Source organism: Muntiacus reevesi, chromosome 1, assembly GCF_963930625.1.
Source record: "Muntiacus reevesi chromosome 1, mMunRee1.1, whole genome shotgun sequence".
In the NCBI taxonomy this organism is placed as follows: Eukaryota; Metazoa; Chordata; class Mammalia; order Artiodactyla; family Cervidae; genus Muntiacus; species Muntiacus reevesi.
This window is the reverse complement of record NC_089249.1, coordinates 153624179-153644917: the sequence shown is the minus strand read 5'-3', so window position 1 is coordinate 153644917 and position 20739 is coordinate 153624179. Positions and strand designations below refer to the sequence as shown.

The following is a 20739-nucleotide window of genomic DNA, read 5'->3' as shown; positions in this document are numbered from 1 at the left end:
GAATTTAATCCTGTAGAACTCTGAAATCTATCTCCAACAACAAACTTTAAAGTACTCTAATGGTGTCTAATACCCACAACCCCTTCACATATTTCTGGCCCAAGACTGACTTCTGGACTATAAACCATTTTTTGGTTTATATGTTAGCAACAGAACCTAGACCAGAATACACCATACTTAGATTTGATTAGCCAAGAGATTCCCTTCAAATGTACAATACCATCTTAACACATAAATAATAAAATCCACTTTTATTTATAACCCTGAACACATAAGAAACTTAGTAAGATACAAAAAGTCTCCCTGAATAACTAGGAAAAATAAGTCCCATGTTATTATTTGAATGTATCCCCCAAAATCCATATATTGAAAGCTAAACTCCCCAAAACAACGGCAGAGCCTCTGAGACATACTTAGACCACTAGGATAGGGCCCTTATAAATGGGCCTAGTGCCTTACAGAAGAGAGTTGAGAGAAATCACTAGCACATTCTGCCATGTAAGGATAAAGAAAAACTCTGCAATCCAGAAGCTAGCTCTCACTAGAATCATGCTGGCAATTTATCTCAGACTTCCAGCCTCCAGAACTGTGAGCAATAAATTTCTGCTGTTTGTGATATTTTGTTATAGCAGCCCAAACTGACACTCTAGGAGAAATAATGTCACCAAACTAATTCTAATCTTTGGGAATTAGGTACTTTAATGTCTAGTTGTTGGAAGTATTTTCCTTATTATGACACTTGTCCTTACAAAACCCTAATTTTGCAAAAACAAATTTTTAGTTTAAAAATACAAAAAACTGCTGGCTATTTTTTATTCTGAATCACTCAAAAATTGTTCATGTCAGTCTCTGAATCTTACTTGTTTGTTCAGGATACCTTTCCCATCTGTGTCAGCTAAATCCCAGATCTGAAATTTAGAAGAAAAGAAAAGTATCAATCTATATTTAAAACAAAAATCATCTTACAGAAAAATAAAATTCCTGCAACAGACAACCTCATGCTCTTTGATAGTCAGATTTAAGAATTGTAGAATTAAAAGCGGAAAGAAACTTTGACGATCACTTAGTGTAACCCTACACAAAGATATTAAGGTCCAATGAGGTTAAGTGACTTACTCATGAACATCCAAGGTATCAGGGAAAGAACTGATGCCCAGGTTCTAATTTCCAGTCCAATGACTTTTTTATTAACCCAGGTTCTAAATCCAATGCTCTTTCTACTAGAACATGCTACCTTGATTTTAGATCCTTATTAAGATGATATTCTTTCTTATGGGTAAGCTGAAATAGTTAATGTTTATTTGTGAATAATTAAATTATTAATGATTATTTTTCAGGGTTGAATATATATCAGTACCACACATAAGGATTTATAAGGACATCAAGCCAAGAGAGGGACTTTCCACCTCTTTGTGCTCTTTCCTAAGCCTCTCATCTCCTACTCTATTTACCACATACTAAACACAGTTAAGAGACAGTTCTAATAGAGGAAGCAGGGAAACAGCCAATTCAGAGTGTGTGGCAAGGTTCCCAGTCTGCACTGTTTCTCCCCCAACACTCAAATGTACTATTACTTCCTCATTTCATTCTACTAAAAAGTAATTTGTTTTCTAAAAATCTGAAAAATACCATATTTTTCAAGAGGATAAATCACTACACCAGAAATTCCCTCCATTGCATTACTGAAACTGCTTTCATGACTCAGTTCTAACGTCTAAGTTTCTCAAGATGTCTTTTGAATTTGTATCCAATTTATCTACACTAATAAATATTCATTATATCTAGTTATGGATACAATGAACAAATACTACCTTTCCAAGTATCAGGTCTGGAAGTCCTGATTTTTTTAGGAATACAGCAGCATCAGAAGCCAATACCCTTCCAGTATTGCCCGTATCAACCTGAAAAAATACAAATCATAAGCTGACAAAAAACATAAAGATAAAATTATGATTATTTACCTACATTCCTCCCTATGATTTGAGAACTGAGTTTTTCAAAAAGAAAGCAGGAATCCTCTCACTAACAAAGGCCATGTAATATTCAGTTCAGTTCAGTTCAGTTCACTCAGTCGTGTCCAACTCTTTGCGACACCATGGACTGCAGCACGCCAAGCTTCCCTGTCCATCACCAACTCCCACAGTTTACTCAAACTCATGTCCATTGAGTCGGTGATGCCATCCAACTATTTCATCCTCTGTCGTCCCCTTCTCCTGCCTTCAATCTTTCCCAGCATCAGGGTCTTTTCAAATGAGTCAGTTCTTCGCATCAGGTGTAATATTTGCATCTGGTGTAATGTAATATTGGAGACCCACATGAGAAGAGTACCATCTAGAGAGCACTGTCCATCTACAATGTGCTTTTTATCAAGTCCATTACACAAATGATAGAACTGGAGCTCGGGGAATTCCCTGGCGAACCAGTGGCTAGGACTTGGTGCTTTCATTTCTGGGGCCTGGGTTCAATGCTTGGTCAGGGAACTAAGATCCCATAAGCTATGCAAACCAAAACCAAAAACAACAAAAAAAACCCCTGAAGCTCAGAGGATGTAGAACAAATTAGTGAGTCATAATATCAACACATATCTTCTAATTCCAAGTCTTCTATAGGTGCCATTTAAATTCCAATAAACTTGAATGGCAGTAGAGACAAAGAGCAATAATTTCTGAAGAGGTCTTCTGATAAACGTGAATAGCTGCACAGTTACCTGGTGGTTTGTTTTTTTTTTTAAATATCTTTAAATAATAAACTTTTGCTTTTATACTTACTCTTAAGAAACTGCAACACTTTATTAAAAAATCAAAGCAATATCAGTTCTAAAACTAGCAGTGATTCTATTATAAACTTTAAGTAACATTTAAAAAACTGCTAAGTTCCTGAAGCACATTAAGGGAAACACATCATTTTAACTGATGGGGACTTTCCTTTAAGACAGAATGAGGTCACCAAGAACAGAAAAACAACAAAAAAAGGACTCTCATTTCTGTAGAGATTTCCTAAAGTTCTATTTGTAAAAAATGAAAAGTAAATTTTAGAAAGTCTTGGGAAGAGTAACACGATGCTAGGATATTTGTGAGCTAGCTGTTTTTCCACTTTAGTTAAAAGATTAAGTTTACTAAAACATATACAAAGCATTCCAGACAGACCAAACCCGGCAAAGAAGCAAAAGAGAAATCCTTTCTTTCAAGTGCTAGAACATGGGATAAATCAGGCACTCAGCAAACAAGAAAGAATTGCCCAATCCACATTTTGGGTAACAAGGAAGAACAAAATGGTTAGGAAATCAGCCTCTAGAATTCTCCACAACTCCTTTTCTTTGCCTACTCCTTGACAAGGGCTGAAGAAGAAAAGAATCATCTCTCTCCCCAGATAGCCCAAAAACAGAGGCACTGAAGGGAAACACTGATCAAACTCTGAAGAAATACTTATGCACTCTATTCCAGTAAACAATTTTGCTATCTTCCATTCTTTTGGCTACTATAATAATTAAACATAGCCATTCAGTCTTTGTCATCTACAGGCAGTTTCTGTTGTACTCTGGTATCTGCCTAAAGGCTCTGGCATAAGCTACAGGGCACCTCTTCAACAAAGGAAGGGTCTCAGAGCCTCATGGAAAGAACAATATCACATACTCTGAACTATTAACACTTTAAAATATAGACTTTTGGGTAAAGACTTCTAGGCTGACATCACTTAGACAACTTTCAGACTATACTAGCAGACCAAGTCAAAATCCCAGGACTCTGCATACTGGAAGTATATGTATCTCATAAAAGCAAACTCCGGACCCAAGATGCAGGAGAACACAAATTAATCACACAGAGCTGAATGAAGTGTTAAGGAAAACTCAATTATGATTTTTTACATGCAATACTGCTGGTATTATTTTTACTATTCTATTTTCTAATGGATATGTGGAAAAGTCCTTTTTTACTAAATTATCCCTCAATTTAGCAGGCGCTGCTTTGGTAAACCGAATGAAATAATTTTCAACGGTATATGATTTGCACTGACCCTTTAGAAATCAAAAACCTTTAATGAATATCCTTATCTTTTATGGCCATGTAGTTACAAGCTAAATAACAATTTATTCTCCTTTTTATCAGGATATAGTTGAGTAAACCAATTGTACAAAAACAAGATCATATTTGAAATGATTCTCTTTCATTCAGATAGAACAAGACACTATTAAGGATCAGGGGCTGACTCTATGTAGAGCCAGTCTACCAGGCCCCCACAAGAAGACCAGCCTGCTATGGTTTGTAAGATCCGAAGTGTCTCAAGTAATAAAGCAAGGTTACTCAGAAGGCCAGGAACCTTAGCAAATAAGGAAATCCCAAGATGAGGTAAATTCACTCAAATTTACATGTACTGCATGTGAAATATGAAGAGGTGAATTTCTAAAGTTTGAATTCTAGCCTCAAAATAGAAGTATAAATAACAAAGGCTTTAAGCAGAAACTAATTACCTGGCCTTAGAAGTTGTTAAATACACATATATATAAGTGTGTGTGTGTGTGTGTGTGTGTGTGTGTGTGTGTGTGTGTGTGTGTATATAAAAAAGTATATGGCTTTAGGCTTGCAAGTCACACAAGAAGACCTATAGCGGTTCATTAAAACTTGCTGCAATTATATAGAAAATAGGATCAAAAATAATGAGACCAGCCTTTTCAGTAATCATGATCAGAAAGTGAAGAAATTATAAATAAAAATGATCTGATATTTGGAAATGGGCAAATAATACCGTCTATGCTTTCAGAATATTATCTGATCTATAGTTTGCACCTTTGACTTCTATGAACTAAGCTATTTATTTTATACTTGTAGGGGAAGAGGTTAAATTACATAAAACTGATAGTAATGCAAATGATTCCTAGCCATACCAATGAAATTAATTTTTTCTGATGGAGAATATAAATCTCTGTAACTCATATTCTCATTTTTATATCTCACTGGTTCTCTCAATAATTAATGAGTTGAAGAAAAATCTTCGATACATGTTCATTTTATACTTATGAGTGTATGGCTTCAACTTGATGAAAATTAATCTTTAAAACGTCTTTAAAATAACATAAAAGTCATTTCTAAATAACTTCTAAATTAATTTGAATGTTTGTATCTGGATGAATATATCTAATGCTACATGGATTTTTAAGATAGATATTTAAGACAAGTGTTTGGGCTTAATTATCTTTCCTTAATTTTTCTGAAAACTTGTTAAACACATTAATCAAAGCAGGAGATTAAAGCACAAGAAAATGAAAACAAGAAATGTCAAATTTATTCAGCTGGCTGAATACAGGAGTTGAAAGTATATTCTATAAGAAACAATCATCTTACCTGTCTATAGTATTTCTCATAAAGAGGATTTCCGCTTGATAACTAAAATAAATAAATAATTAGAAATTAAATGCTATTCAATGACTTTTATTAATATAATTACATTCATTCAACAGACACATGAAATGAAGATAAATACAATTAATATATCCACAATTTCAAAATTTTCAATTTTGTTTCTTTTGGGGGGGAGGAAGAGTAAATAAATGCAGCCATGTAGATTACCAAGAATTAGGTAGACAAGAAACAAAACAGGAATTTTAAAATTGTTTTTGATATCAGAACTCTTTTCCTCTCCTAAAATTTTACTCAGAAACTCAACATATAACAAATTATGGTGAAATGATTTGGTTAAAAAGCAACTGAGAAGCCCAAAACCTTAAAGAGTTCATCCTTACCCAAGTCCCCAAAGTACCTATGAACAAAATTAAAAAACCACTTCAATAAAATAATCAAGTGAATATACAAACTAATGAACAAAAAAATGATATTAATATCAGATCTGAAATACTTATAGCAGGGAGTGGTGTTCAATTCACCTGTGTGTGTGGCTCTTTGCAACTCCATGGGCTGTACCCACCAGGCTCCTCCATCCATGGAATTTTCCAGGCAAGAATACTAGAGCAGGTTGCCATTTCCTCCTCCAGGGGATCTTCCCAACCCAGGGATGGAACCTGCGTCTCTTATACTGGCAGGCAGATTCTTTACCACTGCACTACCTGGGAAGTCCATTCAATTCATAATACAGTCTAAACGGTTCCTAGGTCAGCTGATGAACAGATATATTATCTCATCTGAAAGGCAGCTGAGGAGTATCAATGTTTGAAGGCTCAGGTTCATTGTACATGAATGTGTAAGAATGTTCTGGAATTGGGAGGAAATACAGGAAGGTTTCATGAGGGTGACACCAGTGCAGAAATCTGAGGTATAGGGGAGTAGGGGAGACGGTGATTCCACACAAAGGTATAAATGCAATCAACAGAAATCTCAGTTACATTTGTCGAGAATAGTAAGGAGTTCTAAACGGTGATAAGGATTAGAGATAAGATTATAAGGGGTCCCCAACCACATTCTGGTCCATAGCCTATTACGAACTAGGCTGCACAGCAGGTGGTGAGGGGCCGGCAAGGAAGCGAAATTTCATCTGTATTTATAATCACTCTAGTTGCAGGAAAACAAGCTCAAGGGTCCTACTAATTAGGCATTATGGTGAGTTGTATTATTACCTTATTATATAACACAATGTAATAATAATAAAGTTCATAATAAATATAATGTACTTGAATCATCCCGAAACTGTCCCCTCCACCCAACCCCCAGTCCATGGAAAAACTATCTTCCATGAAACTGGTCCCTGGTGCCAAAAAGGTTAGGGAGGGCTGTTACAAAAGACAACTGATGAAGGGCTTCAACTCCCATGGTAAAAGTAAAGAAAATAAGGATGGAAAAGAGGACACACTCAAGAGCCTAATACTAGTTAATACTAATTAACTAAGTGATTATTTGTACGTGAAGAGGGAAAGTAGGATGGTATGCAGAGGGTTACTTAGGACAAAATTTTAATGGCCCTGTAGAGGACCTAAACACTGGCAAGGATGAAAAAGAAGGGTTTGGTTTGAAGAAAAAGTTTTTAAGACAGATTTGACAGAACTTATTAAGTAGATAAAGAGACAGGAGAAGTTTAGTAAGAAATACGAAGATAAACAGGGAAAAAGATCTTCAAGCATCAAAGTTAGGCCTATAGTCTTACTGGGCCAACATGCACTCAGTGCCTATTCTGAGAACACATTATACTAAGTGCTTTATAAATACTACCACACTTAATCCTTGTGAGTCATATATTATCTTACCAATAAGTAAATAAAGAAACGTCATGTGAAAGTTAGCTTTACTTGTCAACTGGTGAGGCAAGAGAACCGGGTTGTTTGGTCAAATACCAGTCTACATGTTACTGTAAAGGTATTTTTTTAGATGTGATTAACATTTAAAGCCATAAAGCAGATTATCCTCTGTAATGTGGGGAGGTCTCATCCAAGCAGTTGAAAGTCCTAAGAGAGATTGATCTCCCCAAAGGAAGAAATAATTCTGCCTCGAGATCACCTTCAGACTCGACTGCAACATCAACTCTCCCCTCAGTCCCCAACAGGCCCTGCAGATTTAGGACTTGCCAGCCTCCACAAGGACATGAGTCAATTCTTTAAAATTTAAATTGGTCAGTGTAAGTGTCTGTCCTACTGGTTCTGTTTCTCTGAGAACCCTAATACACCAAGTTTCAGACAGGTTACTTGTCCAAGCTTTTAAATGGCAGAGCCTGGACTTAAATGCAGGTCTGTCCTACTCTAAGTTCCATACTCTTTCACATTACCATGCTGTTTCTCATATGCCCTGGTTTGCTCAGGACAGTACAATCTCTTGTCTCAACATCCCATGTGGTTTACCACTTGTTTCACAGTTTTCACTTCCTTGAATGAAGTATTTTTCATTAATCACTACATTAAAATAAACCAAGATGAATTTAGAACACCTCTCCTGTATTCATCTATTTTCTGGCCAAGCTAACAGTGTCTTAAGTGTTCTAACCACTTGAACAAGTGATGAAATCATAAAAAAGACCAGTGATAATTCCATCTTTCCCCTGACTCTTGACAGATAAAACATAACACCTTTTCAAGGACATCATACAGAAGACAGTGAAAAGTATCCTCAGACACAAGCAACCATGGACAGCTAACTCTTTATATCCTTTTGAGACAGTAGAAGAAATATTTAATGCTGGTGCTCCTGTTGACACAGTTGATACAGTGAGATGTGCAATGACCTGCAACATGCACCAGGCCACCAGCCAGCGAAGTAAGTGAGAAACTACAGGTGAGGTGCAAATGAAGTATGTGTGAGGAGTCAATAGTCTAAAACCTCGAGGTGGTTTTGTCATTTTTGTATGGTATAATTCTAGAACTGTTTATTTTGTTGCTTGACAATCTTTATTATCACCCGATAAATCCTGTCAAGAACAATGAGCTAAAAAGAAGAAATTATATGTTTAATACAAAATTACATACTAAAATTTCTCTAGAAAATAGACAGATAATTGCATAAAACTTTTGAGGTTACTTCTATTTATCATGGCACTCTAGTGGAATCAGTATTAATGAGTTAGCTGCAATTGCCAAAACTTATAAATGTTTACATATAACCACAGTTAAAACTTTAAGGATAAAAATGGTATTGAAAACAAAACAAAAATATACTTAAACGTGGAAATATGTGTTCCCTACTTGCAACCTGTCATCAGATTTTAAAGGCTGTAATCTTTCAAAGACTGACTTTATAAACCCAACCTAAGTGTCTCACTACTGAATCTTTTTGAAGGCCAAGTCCTTTAATGATTGGTTGTATATTGTTCAAAATCAGTGGGAAATCTTTAATTGAAGACTAAAGTTCAATGAAAAAAGATTAAAAAAAAAAACAACTTCAGCTACTGAAGTTTTTAGAAAATACCAATTATTAGAAAGAAAATTCGGAGAAGGCAATGGCACCCCACTCCAGTACTCTTGCCTGGAAAATCCCATGGACAGCAGAGTCTGGTAGGCAGCAGTCCAAGGATTGCTAAGAGTGGGACACAGCTGAGTGACTTCACTTTCACTTTTCACTTTCATGCATTGGAGAAAGAAATGGCAACCCACTCCAGTGTTCTTGCCTAGAGAATCCCAGGGATGGGGGAGCCTGGTTGGCTTCCATGTATGGGGTCGCACAAAGTTGGACATGACTGAAGCGACTTAGCAGCAGCAGCAGAAAGAAAATTTACCAAGGCACTGAAACATCCCTCAAAAGCAATGTTAAGTACTGAACAAATTGAATGAGTTCAAACAGAACATGAGATTTAATTAAAGTAATGAATTCTAGAAGTTCCATCAAAAGTCTTCCTATTTTTAACTATATAAATTTATATTCTGTACTGGAATGAAGTGAAATTAAAGACAGAGTATGATTTCACAGCATCTAAATTTAGAGAAACATGTAGAATAATGGTTATATATCTGTTTCTAACAACATATTAGAGACAGATACATCTAAGAAGCTGGCAAAAAATATGACTATTACCCAGAATACCTATCCTGCTTTTGTTTCTAAATATTCTCATAATCAATGTCAGTTCAATTCAGTCACTCAGTCATGTCTAACTCTTTGTGACCCCATGGACTGTAGCACGCCAGGTTTCCCTGTCCATCACCAACTCAGGGAGTTTGTTCAAACTCATGGCCATCGAGTTGGTGATGCCATCCAACCATCTCATCCTCTGTCCTCTCCTTCTCCTCCTGCCTTCAATCTTTCCCAGCATCAGGGTCTTGAGTCAGTTCTTCACATCAGGTGGCCAAAGTATTGGAGTTTCAGCTTCAGTATCAGTTCGTCCAATGAATATTCAGAACTGATTTCCTTTAGGATGGACAGGTTGGATCTCCTTGCTGTCCAAGGGACTCTCAAGAGTCTTCTCCCAACACCACAGTTCAAAAGCATCATTCTTCAGCACTCAGCTTTCTTTTTGGTCCAACTCTCACATCCATACATGACTACTGAAAAAAACATAGCTTTGACTAGACAGACCTTTGTTGGCAAAGTAATGTCTCTGCTTTTTAATATGCTGTCTAGGTTTGTCATAGCTTTTCTTCCAAGGAGCAAGCGTCTTTTAATTTCATGGCTGCAGTCACCACCTGCAGTGATTTTGGAGTGGCCAAAAATAAAGTCTGTTACTGATTCCACTGTTTCCCCATCTATTTGCCATGAAGTGATGGGACTGGAAGCCACGATCTTAGTTTTTTGAATGTTGAGTTCTACGCCAACTTTTTCACTCCTCTTTCACTTTCATCAAGAGGCTCTTTAGTTCTTTGCTTTCTGCCATAAGGGTGGTGTCATTTGTGTATCTGATAAAGACTTTATTTTGTTGTGCTATAAAACAAGTGTTTTATAAACTTTTATTTTTGAAAACTGAACTATTTTACTGATCTATATTACATTTCAGTATAATAAAACCACTTTGATGGCAAAAAAATTTTCAAAAAACTTTAAATACTTCTAATCTCCCTTTCATTCTCAAACATGTCCCAGTATGAATAAAAAATTATATAGTCACCCTACTCCCAAAGAAATGTATAAATACTCTGCTAAAGAAAACAGCTTCATTAGTTACTACATAAATACATTTGAGAAGGCATTAGCTCAGTGAGTGATTAAGTATATCCTGTGCTGATCAACTATACTAATACAATACAGCTAAGTGAGAATGGAAAAAAGTCATCCAAATTGCCAATTCACTCATCAAGTAAGATGATCAAAGAGTGTGTTTGGTGCATCTTGGTAAAATCATCTTTTTTTTTTTTTACTGAAATATGATCATTTTAGATTTTAAAAAATCACATAGAGATAACACACATAATGAATGCATAGCGAAAAATTTTGAAAGGCATAGCTAAACTGGTAACAGAGATGATCTCTGGATAATGGAATTACAAATGATTTTTATACTCCTCTTTATACTACTCTGTGTTCTCTGAAAATATTTTTTATAATAAGCACTTCCCTAACTCTGTAGAACAAAACAATTAAGATATTTTTAGCTTAGGGAAAAATGTAAAATCCAAAACTGTGCCATCAGAATGAGAAATTATATATACTCAGTAACTAATTTCTAAAAGAAAACTTTTTAAACTAAAGTTATCAAAAGTCAAAACCTGAGTTAAAATTTCTAATATTATTATAATTTGAAGCAATTATTTATTCATTGGCTAGGTCATAAACACTCATCATTTTTCACAAAGTAAAATATTCATAAATATATGAAGAATCCCTTCTAAAGAGTCAATAGCTATTTATTACTACTCTGAAAAAAATGGTAAGTGCTTGAAAATAGGAAATTTGAAATTAGGAAGCCAACAAAATGTTATTAAACAAAAAAAAAACCCTCACATTTTGGTATCAGATAGGCCTAAATTCAAAGCCCATTCCACCAATACTTAGGTAGATCATGAACAAATTATTTCCTCTTTGAAAAGCCTGTCCACTTATCTTTAAAGTGCTAATAATATCTATTCTTCATAGGTTTCCAATTAAACTAACTGAATTAAAAAGAGATGGCTAACTGTTCCCTAATATCCTTTAATCTTTTCTTTCTTTAATAATAAAACCCCTAAACCTTACTCGAACATGCAGACACCTATCGAAACGTACATTTCTCATCTTCTGCAACCTCAGTTTCTCTCAATGAAATGTGAAAGGAAATAACATGCCCAACTCCCAGGCTGTGCACCACAGGGAAGGAGAATGTCTTCTACCTCCCAGCTGTTTCTTCCAGCTCTCCAGAAGGTAGATATGGTTGTGAAGCGTGGAGGACCTACCCAGACTGTGAGATGGAAAACACGGTTGAAAATAAAAGAGCAATAGAGAAAAAGGGTCTATGTCTCTGACACTATCATGAAGCTGCCATATCAGCCCTCTATTACTTATCTTACTTGGACAGATACTTGAGAGAGGTAAATTCTCTCCTGTTTAAGCCACTGAGATTTTGGCTTAAACCAATATCCTAACTAATGCAATGAAAACCAAAAAAAGGGGAGGTGGCTGCTATTTTTATTATAGAAAAACTGAATAAAATAAATTTTACTAAGAAAAAAGTTGTTACAAAACTGTTACATCATCCTAAGGTATGGTAGGTTGTATTATAATTCTCATTTATTCTCCTCTTACAAGAATATTAACAGGCCTGCCTGTTGCTATGTGACTTACAGCACCTCTCTGTAAATACCCTACTATTGACTTGCCCATGTGACTTACTCTGGCCAATGAAATATGAGGAAGTTCCAGTTACAGATGAAGTTTTAAGGGCTATTGTGTGTTTCCACCAGCTCTTGCTCTTTTCCCTCTGCCAAGAGAACAGTAAGTCATAAAGAGGGGGTACTCCTTCGGCCTGGATCTTAAAATGAAAAAGAATCATGGAATAGCACCATAATTGACTGCTAGGGAACCTGTAACCTTCCAATTTGTTGTTGTTCAGTCGCTCAGTCATATCCGACTCTTTGTAACCCCATGGACCGCAGCACACCAGGCCTCCCTGTCCTTCACCATCTCCCAGAGCTTGCTCAAACTCATGTCCATTGAACTGGTGATGCCATCCAACCATCTCATCCTCTCTCGTCTCCTTTTCCTCCTTGCCTTCAATCTTTCCCAGGATCAGGGTCTTTTCCAATGAGTCAGTTCTTCGCATCAGGTGGCCAAAGGATTGGAGCTTTGCATCAGCTTCAGCATCAGTCCTTCCAATGAACATTCAGGACTAATTTCCTTTAGGATGGACTGGTTGGATCTCCTTGCAGTTCAAGGGACTCTCAAGAGTCTTCTCCAACACTACAGTTCAAAAGCATCAATTCTTCGGTGCTCAGCCTTCTTTATGGTTCAACTCTCACATCCATACATGACTGCTGGAAAAACCATACCTTTGACTATACGGACCCTTGCAGGCAAAGTGCCACTCAAAATCTTTTTATTTTTATTCTCTATAAAAATTTAAGAAATGATTAACAATTTAGCACTCGTGAACATTTTCTAAAAGTGTGATAAAGTGCATGATTTTCTGAGTAACTTGCCATGCAAGTATATTTGACATATTAACACCAAAAATTTCAGTTATTTTTAATTCAACCATCTAATTAATACTCCATTTTCAAGAGATCTGAGGAACCAGAAGAACTAACCCCTACATCCTCTTTTAACTACTTCACCACAACCACCACCACCACCCCTCAAATAATGGAACAGCAACTCCTACAACCAAAGTACCAAATGAATACAACCAGAGGAGCGTGTGCTTTTACACACCTATGTTCACATTGACTGACCCACAGGGAAGCAGACGAAAACCTTCTGAAGGTTCGTGATGTCTTTTTAAAAAGACTTATGCATTTCACAATATAAAGGAAAACAGGCTAGAAACAAACAGTAAAAGGAAGAGGACAAGAATAAAAAAATAAACAGCAATAGTGATCAACAGCAATCCAAACTGACAAAGGAAATAGCAATCAGAAGCTGTCTGAAGAGTCAAAAGCAAGTCAGTAAAAAAGAAACTTAAAAGGAGCTGGTATAGAGGGTGGAGAGAAGCAAGTCATCTGAGCAGTCCTCGCTTTAGAGCTGGTGGGGCGGGGCCCAAGAAAACACAAGCCGCCATCCGAGCAGTTCCCTTAGAGAACATACAATGTAAGCCTCAACTCTGTCATTTGTAACTCATTTAATAATTTAATACACATGGACTGGAGATCTTTTAGAGACAGAACAATAGGTTTAGGTACCTGGGGTTACAAAAATTATATAGGGCCTCTGCCCTCGAAACTGCTTATATTCTAATAAAATCTGCAATGCTCTCTTCTGCAAACATCTTATGTTTGTTCCACAACAAATCATTATAAATTGATAAGAGTCAGCAAACAAAGACCTAGGAACACTCTAAGAACAGTATTCTAAAGAAAGTTTTCAAAATCTGAATCCAAGAATACATCTGCTTTGGAGGTTATCAGAAATAAAAGATTACAGGGACTTTAAGTAGACAAAAGAATTTCAAAAGAAGTACAGCTATATACTACTGAAAAACAATGGATGTAAAGAGACCATACCAGCAACTCAAACAAGTAATGGAGTAGCTTTTGACAAATCCAATTCAACCTGACCAAAAAATCTGGGTGGCAGAGTGACAAAGAATGAATACAAAGACCAGCTTTGGGTCTCTCATCAGAAGACAGTGAGTCCTATATATGTTATTCTAGCCAGCCCCAGAAATCACTGGGAGAGCCATTATCTTTAAGCATGAATGATATGTGGATTTACAAAAATTCAAATAAGGAACAAGTGGAACAAAATAATCACTTTCTGCACTTGTGCAGCACTTTACCTTCTACAAACACATTCACAGCCTCCTCTCTCATGTCCTTTTTCTACACATCTGGGCAACCAGACGATCACATCAATCCCCCTGGTTCAAACACTACACTTAAGTTGGTGAGTATCATATCTTTAGTTCTGATCTCATCTCTGAACTCTAAACTTATAAACCATCTACTTTATATCTCCACTTGGATGTCTCCCAAACACATAACAGAACTTGTATATTTTTTTCCTCCAAGAATCTATTCCTCTCCTACCACCAACCACTGATGCACAAGCCAAATAATCTGTCAGCATGTCCCTCATTCTCAATTTTACAATCTATCATATGCAAATACTATCAACTCTAATTCCAAAACATACGTTGAACTCATTCACCTCTCTCCGTACTGCAATTCACATCTCAACTTGACTATTAGAACATTTAATCCATCCTCTCTGCTTTTATTATCTATTTCTCTTCACACATATTATTGCAGAGTGTATGTAAACATACATAAGAACCTAACATTCTTCTGTTTAAATCCCTCAATGGCTTCTCATTCGACAAAAAATTAAATCTAAACCCCTTGACAGGGCTTTGAGTCCCTGCATGATTCAGCTTCTGCTCACCTCTCCAGATACACTTAGGGCCACTAACTTTACTGATATTTCAGTTCTTCTAAAAGAACAAGTTCTGTCTCAACTCAGTCTTTCCACATGTTATTCTTTGTTCCTGAAAACATAGGTGGTGTCTTCATACTCAGAGTCCTTTTTGGATCATCATTAAATAGGCCCTTTTTAAAATTTTCTACTTCAACTTTGCTTGTTTCCTTCAGAGACCTGTTACATATTGTTTTTGTCTGTTTGCTTTTTCATTATTTTTGCCCTCACTATAATATTTGCTCCATCGGAGTAGAAAATCACGTCTATCTTATTCACAATCAAATCCACAATTACCTACATATGAAAGCCCTCAAAAAATTTAAGTTTATGAGCTGAATGAATGACTATTAGTGGAATTCCTTCTTGCAGTACATTCTCAAATACTGCTGGGAATATAAATTAATTTCACATTTATTCATAACCTAATACTTGCCAAAGATTGAGACAGGCACCATGATGAATTATACAGTCCTTGCTCTCAAGGGCTTTACTAGTCTAGAACAGAAAGAAAAAAGTAAGCAAGTCCCTTTTTCCTCAACTTCTGAGAATGTTCTCTCTAAATAACACCTGGTCCTCTCCTGAAGAGAAAAATCAGCCTTTTCTCAGAATGGTACCTCCAACCCCCTGCTCTAATTGAAACAATCTCTTACCTCCCTTGAAGCCCTCTCAAATGGCTGCTGTCCAGTTTTAACTTCCTGACTATCTCAGGTTCCAGAAATGGGATTAAAACCCTCTGCTTCCCTGTGAAGCTTGTCCACATTGTCTTTGTTTTTAAAACAAAGGCAAAATAAAACTTTGCTCTCTTGAGGTGTTTCCTTTTCAGCAAAATTACTATCTCCCTTTCCTTATCACTTTTATATTTTAACCTCCTGGTCCCTCTATCTCACTCATCTAAGGCTATGGCACATGACTCATTGTATTCTTCTCCACCCTAAACCTCCATCAACTGGATGACTTCACCATAGACTTGGATAACCCATCCAACAACCTGGATTTTTACTTCCTTGATGCCCTTAACACCAATGGTCTCTTCAAAACAGAGTTTTACAAAGTACCACCAGTGTGGATATATTATGGCCCAGTCATCCTGTTACTCCCATAGTAACCTCACTCCTGGCTCTTCTACCTTTATCCAAACTGCTCTATATCCCAAACCACTATTTCAAGCATCGTGTTCTTCAACCATAACCTTCTCTTTCAAGTGATCTTCCTTTGACCTTTATAAGACTTCTTATCCATGGACCCTTTCATTTTGACTGTGACCCATCAGACCAGTCAAAGGTCCATCTAGTCAAGGTGATGGTTTTTCCAGTGGTCATGTATGGATGTGAGAGTTGGACTGTGAAGAAAGCTAAGTAGTGAAGAATTGATGCTTTTGAACTGTGGTGCTGGAGAAGACTCTTGAGAGTCCCTTGGACTGCAAGGAGATCCAACCAGTTCATCCTAAAGGAGATCAGTCCTGGGTGTTCATTGGAAGGACTGATGTTGAAGGTGAAACTCCAATACCTTGGCCACCTGAAGAGCTGACTCATTGGAAAAGACCCTGATGCTGGAAAAGATTGAGGGCAGGAGGAGAAGGGGGTGACAGAGGATGAGATGGTTGGATGGCATCACCGACTCAATGGACATGGGTTTGGGTGGACTCTGGGGGTTGGTGATGTACAGGGAGGCCTGGCGTGCTGCAGTGCATGGGGTCGCAAGGAGTCAGACATGACTGAGCAACTGAACTGAACTGAACATCACCAGACCATCTCTTTGCTTTATGTCCCTCATCATTCAGTTTATAGCCTACGGTGCATCATTTCAATAATCCTCTTGTCATTAATCTAAACTCTCTTGTTCCTCTTTTAGAACACACAAGTACAGCAAAACTCCAAACCTGGATGAACCCAACTATCTTCTTTGAGGCTGAGCCTAAAAAAGTCACTCAACAGGACAGATTGGTATAACTATAAATTCATGACCACTGTATTAGTTTGCTAGGGCTGCCATAATGAAGTACCAAAAACTGAGTGGCTTTGGAGAACAGAAATTTATTGTCTCACAGTCTGGAAGCCAGAAGTCCAAAACAAGATACTGGCAGGGCCAAACTCCCTCTGAGGGTACTAGGGAAGGATCAGTTCTAGGCTTCTCTATTTCTGGTAGTTCCTTGGCACGTGGCAGCTCAAGTCCAACCTCCACATGACATTCTGCCTGCATGTGTGTCTGTGTCCAAATTTCTCCTTTTGATGTAGACGTCAGAGATTTTGGATCAGCAGCCAACCCTACTCCTTTATGACCTCATCTTAAATAATTACATTCATAATGACTCTATTTCCAAGTAAAGTCATGTTTCTGAAGTATTGGGGGGTTAGGATTTCAACATATAAATTGGGGGAGGGGGACACAATTCAACCCATAACAATCTGTAACCTCAAATTTTTCTGCCAAACATACTCTTCAACTCACTTTACATAATGACTATTCCAAGAAGATATGTGACTTTACTCCAACCAGAAAAGATCACAGTTCCTTTGTGGGAGCTACCAGAAGAGAGGCCCTCTTTTCCACCACACTTGGAGTTACAAAGTGTATAAACCTGAAACTTTTCGTGCTTATTTTAGTGCTATAATGGGAAAGCCTACCTGAGACTGGAGACAAGATATGAAGGAAAAACTGAGTAGTGGTATCACTATGACCCAAATACATCTAAAGCCAGCTCTACTCTTAGACCTATCAATTAGATAAACTAACATACTTCCTTCCCACTTAAGACAGAATTACCATTCCATGCAATTGCCACTTGCACGAAAAGAATTCTGATGTAAGAACGAATAAAACTGGCTAATAAAGTGAGTTTTATACTTCCTGACTGGTATTTGGTGCCACAGAGATCCAACCAAAGAATATAAACCAAAAGAAATGCTTGTCAATTCCTTACATATTACAGACCTAACATTTTCAAAAATATATCCACACAGCCTTTTTTATCTCAAGCATAATTTGAAATAAACAACATTTGCTAAATAAATCAGTTTCTTAAAATGAATTAAGAAACATTTTTTGCATGTTTATTAGTTGTTCCATTTCTCATTTCCGAAACAGCAAAGAATTTGGTAAAAAGAATTTTCATCAATGTAATAACTTACAAAATAGGAGAGGGCAAACTCTCAAGAGTTTACTGTTGATATCCAGTGGGGTGGGATATTTAACAGGCCAGAACTAATAGATTTGATTAGTAACACTGACCTGTACTAAGTTGAAGGTAAACAAACATGCTAAAATTTAATACAGTCAAATGAAGAGTAGATTAGATTGGGAAAAAAAAACATAAGCTTTGCACAAATGAGACAAAAAACTTTTTTTCACAGTTAATGGCACTCCAAGAGACCGAAAAGAATCAGCAATGAAATGCTGCTTTTAAAAAAGGTAAGTTAGGGACTTCCCAGGTAGTCCAGTGGTTAGGACTTACTTCCAATGCAGGGGGCATGAGTTCGATTCCTGGTCAGGGAACTGAGATCCCACATGTCATGCAGTGTGGCCAAAAAATAATAAAATTAAATGTTTTTAAAAGGCAGGTTAAAATATACAGACTTAAATACACAACATTTTAAAATCATATATATACAAACATTGTCGTTTTACAGTTTCACAGTAAATAACATATACTGAATCCTTTTTGAGCATTTCCTATACATCAGGTAGTAGTCTTAACCACTTTACCCACTGAGTTCATTTAAACCGACAAGGCACATAAAATTATATCCATTTTATAGATGAGGAAAATGAGACATTAATAAGTTGAGTAACTGACTCAAAGGCACATACCTATTTAAGAGTTAGCACCAGTATTTAAATCTAAGAAGTCTGATTGCAGAACTTTAACCCTTAATTGTTAGGCTGTTTCCTCTATTATCAAATTATTACCTTTACCATCATTTAACAGCATCTTTCATATCCATTCTATCATTTGAATCTCCCTAACAGAGAAGTATTACTATATTTTCCAATTCTAAGACACCTTTAGTTTTAAGGCCCACCTTCCATTTAAGACAAAGTTAAAGTGAAAGTCACGCAGTCCTGTCGGACTTTTTGTGACCCCATGGACTGTATAGTCCATGGAATTCTCCAGGCCAGAATACTGGAGTAGGTAGCCTTTCCCTTCTCCAGAAGATCTTCCAAACCCAGGGATCGAACCCAGGTCTCCCACATTGTAAGCAGATTCTTCACCAGCTGAGCCACCGGGGAAGCTTTAAGACAACTTAATATCAAAATAAGGATAACTTAAAAGAGCAATTTTTATTATGAACCTACAATTGCACACATTTATCCACTATTTTCCCTCTAGTATCACAATCAAACATTAAGTCAAAGCAGTGTTTTGCAGTTTTCACTGTACAAGTCTTTCACGTCCTTGGTTAAATTTATTCCTAAGCATTTTATACTTTTTGATGGTAGTATAAATGTACTTGTTTTTTTTTATTATTTTAATTTTTTTATTGTACCATACAGCATATGGGATCTTACTTCCCCAACCAGAGATTGAACCTATGCCCCCCGCATTGGAAGCAGGGAGTTCTAACCACTAGACTGCCAAAGCAGTCCTTGGAATTGTCTTCTTCGTTTCCTTTCTGAATTGTTTGCTGCTACTGGAGAAAAACGCAGCCATGTGTTGACTTTGTATTCTGCAACTTTGCTAAATTTGTCTATCAGCTCTAAGAATGTTAGAGCTGGAATCTTCAGGGTTTTCTACATATAAAAAATTCATAATAGTATGGAGGGTCCTCAAAAATTAAAAATAGAACTGCCATATGAGCCATCAATTCCACTTCTCGGTGTTTATCCACAAGAATTGATATTGGGTTTTCAAAGAAACCACGTACTAGAGATCTGCGATACAACATTGTGTGTTAACAACACTATAACACACACTTAAAATCTTGTTAAGGAGACAGATCTCATGTTATTCATCACAATATATTTTTTTTTTAAATCATGTTATCTACAAACACACTATTTTACTTTTCCCTTTCTAATATGAACGTTTTTTGTTTCTTTTCCTTGACTAACTGCTATGGTTAGAACTTCCAGTACCACGCTGAAAAGAAGTTGGAAAAGCAGGCATCCTCATTGTGCTCCTGATCACAGGGTAAAAGCTTTTAGTCGTTCACTGTTTAGTATGATGCTAGCTGTGGGTTTTTCACATGTGACCTTTATCACGTGGAGGATGTTCCCTTCTATTTCTAGCTTGCTAAGTATTTTGATCATGAAAGAGTGCTGAATTTTGTCAGTGCATTTCTGCATCAAGATTATCAAGATTTTTTTTCCCTTCATTCTATTAAACTGCTGTATTGACTGACTTTCATATGATGAACCACCCTGGCAACTATTTCATTGTCTTTTCCTGGAAATAAACTGAAAAGTCAGGAAATACAAAGCATCCTTTTTCAGTCAAACTGAATCTTTGACTGGAAAAACATGGTCAGCTTATCTAGACCATATCATGAAAAGATTTGTTGCTTTTCAATCCATAGCTTAGTACAACAGTAGCCGTATGTTACCTTCAACCCATCTGTTATTTGGCCTACTTAGCAAACTGAAGCCTTAAGGGCTACAGTCCAGGGAGATGCAAGAGTCAGACACAACTGAACAACTAAACAACAACAAAGCAAACTTCTCTTTTAAAATGTAAATACTGGCAGAAACCAATACAACATTATAAAGTAATTGTTGTTGTTGTTTAGTGATTAAGTCGTGTCTGATTCTTTTGTGACCCCATGGACTGTAGCCTACCAGGCTCCTCTGTCCATGGGACGTCCCAGGAAAGAATATTGGAGTGGGTTGCCATATCCCTCTC

At 36.7% G+C, this 20739-nt stretch overlaps 1 protein-coding gene across 6 annotated transcripts in view; it reads right to left on the bottom strand.

Annotated features, from left to right (window-relative positions):
• EPS15 (epidermal growth factor receptor pathway substrate 15) overlaps positions 1-20739 on the bottom strand; it is a 138280-nt gene that overhangs the window by 101643 nt on the left and 15898 nt on the right. For all 6 annotated transcript variants that reach the window (XM_065913363.1, XM_065913347.1, XM_065913355.1 and 3 more), the window contains exons 2-4: positions 5340-5381; positions 1812-1901; positions 861-908 (exon numbers count right to left, since the gene is read on the bottom strand). In XM_065913363.1, coding sequence (XP_065769435.1) covers positions 861-908; positions 1812-1901; positions 5340-5381 — 180 coding nt within the window. The remainder of the gene's footprint in view (positions 1-860; positions 909-1811; positions 1902-5339; positions 5382-20739) is intronic.